At 44.1% G+C, this 13,045-nt stretch overlaps 2 protein-coding genes across 2 annotated transcripts; one reads left to right on the forward strand and one right to left on the reverse strand.

Moving 5' to 3' along the window:
• Window positions 1–83: 83 nt before the first annotated feature.
• Window positions 84–1,245, forward strand: DFL_009840 (uncharacterized protein; the record flags this gene model as incomplete). Its single annotated transcript, XM_067639787.1, has 3 exons — window positions 84–146; window positions 335–506; window positions 578–1,245. 3 exons carry the CDS (start codon window positions 84–86, stop codon window positions 1,243–1,245), a joined length of 903 nt encoding a protein of 300 aa, XP_067487540.1.
• Window positions 1,246–8,314: 7,069 nt separating this feature from the next.
• On the reverse strand, window positions 8,315–9,104 carry DFL_009841 (uncharacterized protein; the record flags this gene model as incomplete). The annotated part of the gene is made up of 2 exons (XM_067639788.1): window positions 8,315–8,803; window positions 8,973–9,104. 2 exons carry the CDS (start codon window positions 9,102–9,104, stop codon window positions 8,315–8,317), a joined length of 621 nt encoding a protein of 206 aa, XP_067487541.1.
• Window positions 9,105–13,045: the final 3,941 nt, after the last annotated feature.

Below are 13,045 nucleotides of genomic sequence, written 5' to 3' on the forward strand. Positions count from 1 at the left end.
CTAGAGATTATTAAGCCTATAACCCTATCTACATACAATTTTACAACTATATTCAATATTTTGTATCCCTTCGAGCCCAAAAAATGCCACACGCAATCGATGCAATCGAGCTCCCAAAGCTCCAATTCGAGGACTTGCCTCGCGAGGTACGCCCGTCACTTTTTTCCCTACCCTTTTTGTACCACCTTCCCAATTCAACCCCAGTCAAATCTCCCCAAACGGAATCTTTTGTGTTGGGAACATAAAGTCGTCGACGTCGTTGAACCCCAAAATGCAAATGGTCGCACGATATACAAGAACGTAGCTGATTTACGCTTTGGTTGAAAAAAAATAGTTGATTGAGGAAATCCTGTCCTTGATGCCCACTCGTTCCCTTGTCATGGTTTCAGGAACATCAAAGCTCATCCATGATATCGCTACGTACATCCTTAGCCGTCGGTTAAGACATACACTACACATTGAGGGCTACAAATTGATATTTGAGTGTTATGCTGCGGATGATAAGTGTAAGTCTCAATCTTTATATATTTACACTTAGAAGTATAGGACGTTGTCTAATATATTTTTTATGACATAGTCAACCATCCGTTCAACCACTGTGAATACACCGGCACCCACGTCGGCGCTGAAAACTCCGCTGAAGCAACAAAGAAATTCCAAAAAGTCCCCTACTTCACCGAAGACGATGACGAAGAAGAATGCAACCCTCTCGCAAAACTATATTCTCACTTCACACCCAGATCCTTCAATATCGATTCCCCAACACCATCAACAACAGTTACAATCGACTCCGGAGATATCTTCACACAAATCTGCGCCTCTGCCAATTTGATAAAACTTTCAAATTCGGAGTATGGAGGCGTAACAAGCATCATCCCTGTCTGCGAGAGTTTTTTCAGAGTCAAGAGGGATTGGTTGGATTCCGCCGCTACTTGCGAAGCTATTCAGCAGAAGAATCCGATGACTTGGGTCGGCATGGGAGAGAATATGGGATTAAAACTTAATGTTACTGGAAGAAGAGTTGTGGGACCTGCGATTAGTGATGGAGTTAGAGGAAGAGATCAGGAAGGTGAGGCGGTGGAGTATGGAGTTGAGTATGATGGGGTAGTTCTGAGGGCGAGTTATTTGTTGGAGATGGTGGAGAAGAAGCAACATGCTTCTTTCTTTCAGAATTTGAGGTTAGTGAATGAAGAGGAAGGGATGGCTGGGGGTTTACAAGAGACAACGACGGTTGCCGTGTTTTAGATGAGATCGGTCTATTAGATGGAGATTTTGCATTTGTTCTTGCAGGAGCATGAGTATTTTTACAGCGGGGGGGTTTTTTTTTTCATCATCTGGCTGGATTTTCAGATTGGGTTTCTTGATAGACATAGATGGACATGGAGCGGGGGTTGGTTCTTATTGAAGTTAGCATGGGCCATTGCATTTTCTAAATAAATATTGTATTGTAATTAGATTTTTTCAGAGTTCAGAGTTCAGATTTACAAATTCAAATATATTCACATTCTAAAAAGGGCCTTTAGATTAATATCCGTAAGATTCCGCAGCAGCATTTGGTTTACGAGATAACATAGGATTGATCTGGTACTAGTCTCGTACCTAGACTCCACGAAGTGGTCACTCTGGTACCTAGTTTCCGCAAAGCATCACATAAGACTAGTCTCGTATAAAACCTTCAAGAGGTTCAAACATAAGACCAAGCTTCGCTCTTAGTATAGAAAATTTTTTAGGGTGGTAAGACTTGAGAGGCTAGCTTGTACCGAAAATCTTAGGAGCCAGGATTTTTTTAATCGATATATCTTTCGGGACTCCGGGAATAAATCGGCAGGTACGCTGGAGCAAAACCGAAGAGAACTTTATCAGAGTTAGAGATAAATTTGAACCAATCGGAAGTATAGTAGGTCGACAAGAGGACGGGCGTCTAACCTATGCTAGTAAGTTTTGACCGGTATTTGAAAATTCCCCGAGGAACTCGACCTGCGTCATAATACTTGAAGAGGATAGATATACGCATTTTCTTTATGAAGTCTAGGGTACGAGGCTACATGATATCAAATCTTCAAAAAAATTCTCTTAAAAAACGATAAATGGGAATAGTGGTCTTTGTTAGAAAATATTATATAATTTATTAGTCGGGCTTGAGGGGCTCCAGTGCAAAGGCACCCTCCAACGGACCCAAATTTCTAGAAGTGTTTTCAAAGCCACGTTATCACGTGGGTAGACTCCCAACCCTATGGGCCGCATGTTGCCGCACGTAAATGATCACGATGGCGCAGCATATTTGGAGACTAGCTAGCGGCATAGGGTACTCTGAAGTCCCGGACCAGGAACATTAAAATGCGCAGCCCTCTACGCCGCACCCAAAAACCGAATCCCACCCTCCTTTCTGCACTTAAATTGGGAAGAATGTGCCATCCAACCTTTTGATATTGCCAAGTTTCAAAGGGTCTGGGCATGTAGACGCCTGAGACAAAAATCGATAGTTGGTTCTTTTTGGGAATAGTTGGAGAGGAAATGCCCTCTGAAAAAAAAAAAGTTGGGTTGCTTTAGTGAGGAAAAGTGTTGGAAAGGCGGGATTTATATCATGGGGAAATGACCTGAATCAGCTGCTTAACATCCTAAAGACGGCAAAATGGTGAAATTTCAAGGGCGGGAGAAGTTGTCCGTTTCGTGACAGAATATTCTGACGAAGCACAAGCATTACCATTAAACCCGCTGCTATACTTAAACCGGCCAGACGGGAGGCCGACCAAATATGGCACAATTTCGAGTCTAGACGCTGAGATCGTAACTGGCCGCAATGACAAGATTGAGGATGGAAAAAAAAAAAAAAAACTGACATCAATAGTTTTCCGACTCAGATCAGACACCTACGATACTTGCAGAGGCACACAGACTCACTCTCCCATCCATCGTCGGCCGATAGAAATTTACTTGCTCTGCTACCGGTATACTATTACAAGCTGAAATTCAGGGCTAGATCTGACGTCGTATACATGGGAGGAAAACAAGCCTGTTGAGCCGAAGGATTCTACAACTCACGAATAGCATTATCAGTCGGCTATTGCAGGTGCTCAAAGAGATCTCGAGATACACCCAAAGTTCCGGCTTTCTCGCGTCGGGTTGGTGTGGCGGGATATGTGGTTCCAACAAGACGTCGTTCACATTCCAAGGATGCAGTGCTGCGTGGTTTCGATAAACACTGCGGATGTTGGATACATGGGCTTGACCAAATCGTCTTTGTTTTAACGACTTATAAAATACCGGCGCTCACCGCGCTAACGGAGTTTTACCAACATTCATTTACAGAGTTATCCGGTCAATTTGGCTGAGATCTTGAGCAGATCGGACTTTCCAACATTAAGAGAACAAAATCCGATCACCAACATTATATCAAAACCCAACCATATTTCATTCATGGAATAACCGCAACCCTCTAACCGCGCGACAGGTTTACAACTCAAACTACAAGTTGTTATATGACAAGAAGCGACTACCGAATGCGTCAAAGTGATCAGGGTTGCACGAGATGTATGCTTGTTGGATGCTTTTCTTCCCTTGTTATCCCTATATATTTCTCGTAGGAAGGGGGTGTTTGTGATCATGCTAGCCTTGAGTTTATTTGCCGTTGGTCATGGCGATCGAGCTGCAATCCCACGCATGCTCCGTGAATGCTCCATGGTACCATTTTGCTCGGGGTACGCAGACGGAATACAACATTGAGATCAGGCATTTGTCTTAGTTTCCATATTTAAGCCGATAGGTGTAGAAAGCCGGTACCGAGGCCAGTCATTCCTGGGTCTGGTGTACACGGAAACAAGGTTGTTAACATGTTCTATGTTACAAGGACGAAGGTTGGATTGAATTGTTCCGCTTGGTCGCCATTTCGGTACCCCTTGAGCCTATGATATGTGGATCCTGGGCTAGTAGCAGTCGAATTAATAAATACGAGTAGCGGTGCGTCGGAATTGTGCCTAAAAATATTAGGTGCGACATTGAACTGGCATGGAACCATTCCTCAAGCAAGTACAAGGCAACCAATGACCCTCTTCCTGTGCATATGCAACGTCCCAAGTAGAATTAGTTACAAACAATGCGCTCTCTATCAATGGAGGCTGGAACTTCCCAACCTGAAATAAACGAGCTGCTCTAGGGTGAAAAGGAGATGGTTATGAGAATGGTCCGTAAAGCCTGGGATTCATTCGCAATTGCAAAACTGCCCGAAGTTGCCACGGCGTAAAATCCAAAGTTTGCGATAGATAGCGGCTAAGCGGTTCCCTATTCCTTTCAAACTGCGTTCTCTCTTGGACAATGTGACAAATTCTGAACGTGGCACGATCATCTGGATCCTCGAAGAAAGCAAAACTGGCTGAAAAATTAACGAAAGAACCAGTTGTCCAAAACATGGATGAGTCTGAGCCTCAAGTCATTACTAGCGGCGCGGCAGCCGCGATCTCACTCGAATCGAACGATCCCTTCCTCTCAGAATCCCTTGAGATTAATCATGGCAAGCTTGTTGTTGATGAGCAGGGCCACCAGAGGTACTTCTTCGACAGCTTTACAATCCGTCCAATCCGAGGCCTCTAAATTTATCGAACTCTAAAGCCAACTTTCTGATCCTCATAGGAAGGATAGACTATCCAACACCCCGTCATGCTAGAAAAAAAGGGAAGGGAAAGACCAATAAATGTGTACCAGCAAAATCCGTAAAGGAGGAACTCCAGGCCATCGATACCACATTGCTATCATGTGATCGGATCCTTTCCTCAGCGGTGCATAGAAACGCAAGTCCAGAGGCCGCTTTCCTCGCGGATGACAGGGAATTTACAAAGTCCGTAAGTTGGGCATCACAAACATCCAACAAAACTTTCCTACCATTGACCCCCCCTTTCCCCGCATTAGTCAAGGACGTGGTTACGAAGTCATTGTTTCCCCTGCTACTAAACCCCTGCTGAAGAGGAGACTCAGCCCAGCATCGAGGAACTTGCCCAATTTTGAAAAAGGCGGAGCATTGTCCTCTGACTACCATATTTACACCGTCATAAACAATGGAATTCGCGACCCGCCAGTACTTTACACAGCTCTTGGCTCTCTGGGGGATAATGTTCTAGTCATTGACAATCTCAATCACGACAAAACTCTAGCTAAACTTTTAGCTTCGGAAATAGTCTTCGATGCATGGCTGTGGATCCCGCCTTCTGTGAAATCAGACGACGCCACAACCGAAGATATAAAACAACTTCGTCTCATAGTCGAGCAAGGCGATGTATTGCAGTTAGAACCACCCATGCTTGATTTTCTAGCTGGAAAATTATTCGATGCAGGGGAATTCAAACTATGCCAGCTAATAAATTGGCTATAATGTCTCAAAGCCAAATGTAAGAAGATTGTATTTTGTTGGGGACGTCTACAGAGTACTTTACGAGACAATTCTGCTTCGTGTATGGAACAATTGTTCTTATTTCATGCCCTTAACTTCGATCACAACTATGGTCCGTGCACAAATACAAGGCCGTGGCCGTCCGTGCAGTACATTACCCCTGCTAGGGTGTGTAACTGTAAATCATTCCAACATCCCGCAACACGTGAGTCGACTGAGAAGTCTATATTCATTAAGTTAATTGATCTTGTGCATCTCATTAGAACGCCTAGTCAATTACTAGGGATCTTGGAATAAAATATTGTTTGATCTAAGTATTGGAGGTTTTGACCCTCCACTTAGCGGTGAACTGGTGAGAATATATTTTGATGTTGATATATTTGTTAATCAATTAATTGCTCTATAATGTAGGGCGGCCGTAATACGGCGATGGTTATGAGCCCCTGGAGCGTTTCCGCTCGACCAGCAAAGTTTATCAAGAGGCTGGGTTTCTATGCTTTCTTGAAAAGCTCGTGGGGATGCGTGTGTAAGTATACTAGTATCGGATAGCGGATCTCAGTCGATTTCGTCGGCCGGTGCAATCAACGTCCGAGAACCAGGCTAATGGTATCTTAGGAATCCGTCACATGTATCAAATTGCGATGATACCCCAGGATCCCGTATTAGTAGTGTGGTGAAGGTGGTATAGGAGTGGTGGACTTGACTTGTTGTATTTTTTATTGTTCAACACAGCTTGGCGACGGCGCACCCATTCGTTTTGTCTATAAATTGTAATCTGCTATGCTGGGTCCTGTCAGGGGACATCTTACTTATTTATGAGGGATATACACGTACAGACGAGCATTTACTAATTTACAGCATTCTATGTTTTATCCACAAGCGCGAGCCCTTGTTATTTAGGCTTTTCCTTCAATAGACACTTGTGTTTCCTCCGGTTTATAGGCGGGCCTACCGCCCACCGCTCTATACCGTCCATTTACCTATTTATAGCTGATGGGCCAGCTAGATAGCTGGTAGTCTCCTAGAGACCATATCACTACCTCACAGTAGATATCATAGAACAACACCACAGCCTAGAATAGCGGGAGAATACCTGCTAGAATGGATTTAGAATTCAACATTGGAGCCGATATGTCTCAATGCTTATCACAGACGTCAAACAGTACTTGGGGCATGGAGGGGGCGATACCCGAAGTGTTGTGTAAAAGAGGATTTATGACCGAGGCTCATCGATATAGTATAGTAATTTAGACGGATGCTGTGCTAGTCGAGTTTATTATAATTTCACCTTCCGATTTCTTGTTAATTAAAACATTTTGCTGATATTATAACTCAACGAGTGGTCTATCATCATAGTTCCATTAGGGTTTAGTTATGGCGGAGCACTTTGCCACTAAATAAGTTCTTGGATTAGCTTGTCGAAGTCAGAAGGACGGGAGTCGGAACTCGTCACGATATCTAGCTCCACTCGGGCCAGACCTATTCAGTAAAGTGGAACCCGGCCGTTGTGACTTTTCCCAACAGTTTTCGGTAAATATTTTGATAGGCTTGTGGAATCAAATAGAGACGATCCATTTCTCCCGCCTTCTCTTCTGTGGGTCCCGGTGGAAATATAGAAAGAACTTTCTAAATATTTCCCCGACTGGGAGGGCGGGATGGTGGGCCGAGCCAAGCACGAACCGTACCTTCTTATTCGATTCTTCTTTCGTCTCTTTTTTCCCCTTTCAACACGAAGTCAAAATTTCTTTTTGCGACTGAGGCGAAATGTTTCCTCTTTTTGCACATGTGTGTTTTGCATTTCCGCCCGCAGAATCCGGAGAAGCAAGGTTTAGGCGTCATCCTCGTGGTACCTGGATCTGCTGAAACCAAGAGCAGCCTAGCCCGGAGAAGACGTTTCTTTGAGCCTAGGATACATTTCATTGAACCCAAAGTTCGCTTGCTTTATCAGATACCAGTCAGCAAGAATTAAAGCGTTTCATGAAACAATGAATACTCTCCAGGTTCGACCGCTAACGGATAAAGGCCGCTTGCAGGCGAATTATACCTACGGCTCCATTCATCACCCTCGCAATGCATAGTAATATATATTCCGCTACTTATGCAAGTCGATCGCCTATACCCTGCCATCCGAGGTATGTTAGTCGCTTTTAGGTTCAGGAACCTCGAATACCTCCAGCCTCTTGTGGCTCGATCGCATGGAATTTCCAATCTGACCCAGGCTGAAAATCCTTGTCGAACATACTTGCGATCTTGTAACTCTCTAGACTTAAGCGTTGGGTAACTCTAAGCTATGGGATGGCATGATTTTCAGCTGTTGAATTTCTTCGTATGGTCAGCTGTTAGAACTGTGGATTCACAAGGGCGATCAACTTCCTAAGTTTACTAGCGTTAAAGGACATTTTGTTCCGAATATTTGAAGTACTAGTGACTTCTATTAGAAAAGCCACTGACAAAAAAGAGGAATTCACTTCATCCAAAGGTTTTATGAATTTGATGATGGTGGGCGGTAAAGATTAATTTATTTTCATTAATATAATAAGGTATCAAACTAGGTGTTAGAGGAGTGAAGAATTATGAGATAATCAATTAATATAGGATTCTCGTTGGTGCCAGCGTGGACCATTCCCAAGAAATCCCCAGCCGTCTGATGTTGAGACACTATTGTAGATTGGAATTCCGACTTCAGAAGAAGCTATGTAATGTATTCAGGAAGAGCAGACAAACAGGCTGACATACAAAAATGCTAAGTTAACTAGAATAACTAGAAGACGATATACGTATGGCTAGAAGTGAGGAAAAATGCTATTAAACCATAAAATCAATTATCCAGAAAATAAAACATGAGACCGAGACGCCCTCCCCATGCAGCCGACCGACCTCCATCATAGCACCCCTAAACACAAGCTTATGCAGTAACTCTATGAGTCTCCAGGTCTAGTATCCGAAGCCTGCACTTTTTTGAGTACGTGTCTCCTCGTAGACCTGCCTTGTATCTACTCTACTACCTCTCATCCTCTCTACCCCCTCTACAAATGAAGAAAGCGGTGGTAAGGATGCTTGTAACGATTGGTGTGAGCCCGACCTCGGTGTTGCAAACTCGTACTCCATTCTTTCTTCATAGGGACTTAGACTTCCAGTATCCTGTGGGGACATTCGCTCCGACGGCGAGCTCCCACGCTCTGCTTGTTGAACCATCTTCCTCGCTTTCTCTTTCTTCCAATCGCCTCGATTCGACACATGGTCCTTCAATAGTCTCTCTACTACGTCCGGTCGATACTCTAGGACTCGTCGGTCAGGTTCAGCAAGCCGCGATAGCACCTCGTTGCTTAAGTCGATTTTCCATCGTGGTGTTATTTCGGTCCAGCGTTTATCAATAAATCCGTATTCGCGACCAAGCTCCTTGTAAACCTCTCTAACAACAGCCTATAATTTGTAGTAAGTATGTGTCAGGAAAACTATGCGCAATTCAGAAGATAAACTCATGCGAGAAAACCGAGAAACCCAGATAGGACTTTTTAAGAGAATGTTTGGGGGTAGGGTCGTTGTTGTGAAGAGTGTGAGAAGAGGGGGGGGGAGGGGAAGACGGCCGCACCTGAATATTGATCCATCTATCTTGTGGACTTGGGAGATCTGGATTTTCTTCTCCAAAAAGGTCTCTCAGGAGGTCGTCCTTGCGTTTCCTTGCTGGTGCCTTTCGTCGACCCTGTGACTCCATTGCATACATAATGTTTTTATATATGTACTTTTAGTTGAAGGATAAAGAAAAATAACGGTGTGCGCAGGCAAGACGAATTCTTTAAGTATCGCAGGAGGGTGGGGAGAGTTTTGGGCTAGTTGAGCCGGCCCCGTCTCATACATAAAGCTTTAAAGGTCGTAATCGTGAATCGGGCGAACTGGGGGAGCCAAAATAGAAAGACCTGTAATGAACTTTTGCAAGGAAAATTACAGAACAAAAAAAAAAAGTGATCATTTAAACTTTTTGCGGGTGAGCGTATTAATGTCTTATGCTTCGATTCGACTTGGGCACCTGAAAATCGTTCAACTCGGAGCTTGGGAGGGGATAGGAATTTTAGAGCTCGCATAAGATCAGGCGGAATCTCGTGTGGACCCAACCAAGATCTCGAGGAAATCCGAGATCTAGCCCTGCACCCCCTTCTTCGTCCCCACCTCTCTGGCCTTTTGAATCCTCTGCTACTCTAATGTTCAAAAAAGAACACTACGTATATCGTGTGATACGATACAAATATTTCTCGTGGGCAACTCCGCCTAGCTAAGCCAACTTTTCATTCTGCAACCCCTGCATAACTTTTGAGCGTTATATTAATCCAATTGGCTTCTGCTGGGGATGGAATCGCGATTTTGCGAAGATCTGGGAAGGTTACTAACCTTTCGTGTGAAGAAAAGAATAAAGCGGCAACCAGCGGGATAACCCTGGTGCTTATGCGGCGCGATGGGCAATGTGTAGGTCCACACAAGTGTGCGTGCTGGGACTCACACAACCAGTCTCCTTTGATCGCGTAGAGAATTCCAAGACCCTATTAGCTGCTACGGTACGTGCTCGTCGGGTGACGGGAAGGTTAAAGGTAAACTGGTGTGGGAAACCATATACGCCCAATCATAACTTGGGTCGTGGGAACTTCGCTTCCGAGACGCCACCAACATTTTAGCGTCATGTACGATGTCGATGCAGTGGAAAAGGTTTCGTGAGGGTCTCTTGCATTGTGCCAGTTGGAAATGGAACAAAATAATCTAGATTCGATCACCCGTATACTACATTACAAAGGTTGTATCCGTTGCGCAATTGTATATATGGGAACATGCATATTACATGAAATTGCGGTACAGGTCCTGAGGAAAATCACAGCCCTAGTCATAAACGCTATATTATATTGGCCATGGGGATCAGATATTATTACTGGCATCAGAATCTTCACCAGCATTGAATTCATGAAATACCCGCATACCATCGGAAATTCATATCGAAAACCAGAATTGAGTCTCCTAAGACAAAATCGGGGGCAGTTTCCCGAGTGAGACTTCGCCCCGAGGTCACCAGTACCCGGAAAATGAAATTAAGCTTAAGTGCCCCAAGACTGCCGCACAAGTTACACAAAAAGCGGCGAGGAAACCCACTGAAACAAGGAAAGCCAAAAGAGTCTTACTTGTATAACTGACTCTAATAACGGCACACTTGTGCGCTGTATATATCAGATCTCGCCAGAATTAACACGTATCCTGCATATTCCTCGCTCCCTGATCCCAGATGTGGCTTCCGGCCGATTGGTCTGGAATTTGACAACAGTAATTTGGGATCCCCACAGAATCCCACAGCCGCTCTATTGTTCGATCGTATGTTAAGGTTGTGTCCCTTCCATGGCACAGCACTTTGTTGAAAGGGCCAAGTCCCATCGGTACCACGGAGAACCTAGGAACTCCAGTCAAAACGTCAGGGTTAATTTCGGATAGGAACCCACTAACGCGCCTGCTGAGATCACTTCTCGAAATGCGGCAACAGGATAATGCGAATTGGTTCCGTTGAAAATTTTAGCAATTTCAGGATTCAATATCCCATGAGAGAACGCCAATGCCCGTCGACTTAAGGTTTCACCCAACTGCAAGACACCGGAGGAAAAATAAAATAAAAGGAGATATATATCGAATCATAAACGGACAAGTGAGCCATAATATTATATAATGCGTTTATAGTTTACTAGCTGCCCCCACGTCAGTTTTATTTTCTTTTAACAAAAAACCTTATAAGGTCCGCTTGCCAAAGCATCTTCCTTATATCTGTCTCCAATTCTCCGCGGGAACGGCCAATTCCGATTGAGGGACCCATGGAATTTCAGAACTTAAATTCCATATTCCTCGTGTAAAGTATCGCTAGTGCCTACACAGCTATGAATTAATATTGCTAAATAATTCCCGGAAGTACATTAAATACCAAATACTTAAGTAGCTTCCCATAAGCTCTTTTCCCACCAAAGCTATTCGCCTGGCCCCAGAAACACATAAAATTTATGCTATCTACACGAATCAACAATATCGCATCACAACCCACCAGACTCGTAAACTCATTTTTTGGCGATATAGGTTATCGAATTCGAAACTCAATCTCAAATTATATATTTCTATGGAGTTTGCGCCGGCCCGCGGAATTTGCCTAACTGAAGCGATAGCACCTGAGAGCGTTAGCACTTGAACTATACCAAACTTGTATATCTTGGACCGGTGGCTTTCCCGCCGGTGAGAATCTCTTCCCAATCAACACAAGGAGTGTCATTCAACTTTCTCAGAGCAAAGTAATTTTTCCGAAGAATTCACTCCAACACCGAGAATTTCGGTATGCCGGCTGAGACAACATGAAAACCTGGGGATTTTTTTCTTTTTCTTTTTGGTATTTTTCTCCCTTTCCTTTCCTTTCCTTTTTATTATTTTGCAGAAGAAAAGTATCAGGTCACCGTCTACAGTTTCCAGTAAGGGATAAAAGAGAGTTGGAAATCAGCTCGAGCTCGGGTTCTTTAGGCCTAATACTAGGAGCTCTTGAGGGTTGTCACATTAGGAGGAAGGCGTTAACGTGCTGGAGGAGATTCCGTATCGGTAAATGAAGCATACAACAGCCCGAGATGTACTCGTAAGGACCGGCCCGAAGGCTAAAGCCTTTGGGGTGTCGGCCAGAACGAGCTGTACCTTCTGACGTGTTCGCAATTTCTGAGAACTTGAAATTCACACAATTTCATGCGGCTCAGGGCTCCTGCCAGGAATATACCGACATTCAAAACATGGTCTCGATTCCACCCCGATCGATCTCCCTTGGTTCCGCAAAATGGTGGTTTCTGAATGGCTCTCCAAGCGAGTGGGGCTAGTCGGGGACTAAGCTTCAAAGGTTCAGATGCCTAAGCAATAAGCATCAGGATCCTTGTATATTTATTCACAATGCATAAATTTCAACTTCTGCACACTGAACTCTAATTTGCCATGAACCGAGCATGCGAGTCTGCCTTGGTGCTATAGAGCTATTGATAAGACTTTGCTTGAATACTACAAGGAACATAAGTATCTTGCATGATACGGGGCCCCCGGGAAATTCTGCAAACCGAATCCGTAGGTTAAGATCCGAGAGCCACTCATTAAAACCCAATAGAATGGTCAGGAATATCAATATGTTTCTCCAACGGCAATAGCATGCAATTCCCATGACTCGGATTGAATTCCTGTTGTATTTTTTTAACCCGCGATGCAATTTTGTCACTATTTTGTAACTAGATCGAAACTTTATGGTGAAGCTTTGATAGTAGTTCCCCCTATCTACAATGCATACCCCAATCCCATGTTTCCTCCCTTGTGACGGCTTTTAGGGCTACCAAACCCCTAATCCATGTTAGTGGCTATCACTCTCAGAAAATCGTATATCGAGCGGCTGACATGCAAACTTCAGAATTGAGAGATCGAAACTTAACCTCGCCACGAGGCTCTAACGTTATAACGTCTGACAAATCACTCTTCCCCCTCACATTGAAAATCCTTCTTAACCATTTTCGTCTCAATCCATATTTTATCGGCCGAAATGCTTAACAGTTTCATCGATACTTAAGTAGCAGGGCTTCGCACAGACTGCTTCAAAACAACTCAAATACTCGGGGAAAACGGCATCTACCCTCGATC

The sequence above is a fragment of the Arthrobotrys flagrans genome, assembly GCF_004000055.1.
Source record: "Arthrobotrys flagrans strain CBS H-5679 chromosome Unknown unitig_1, whole genome shotgun sequence".
Lineage (NCBI taxonomy): Eukaryota > Fungi > Ascomycota > Orbiliomycetes > Orbiliales > Orbiliaceae > Arthrobotrys > Arthrobotrys flagrans.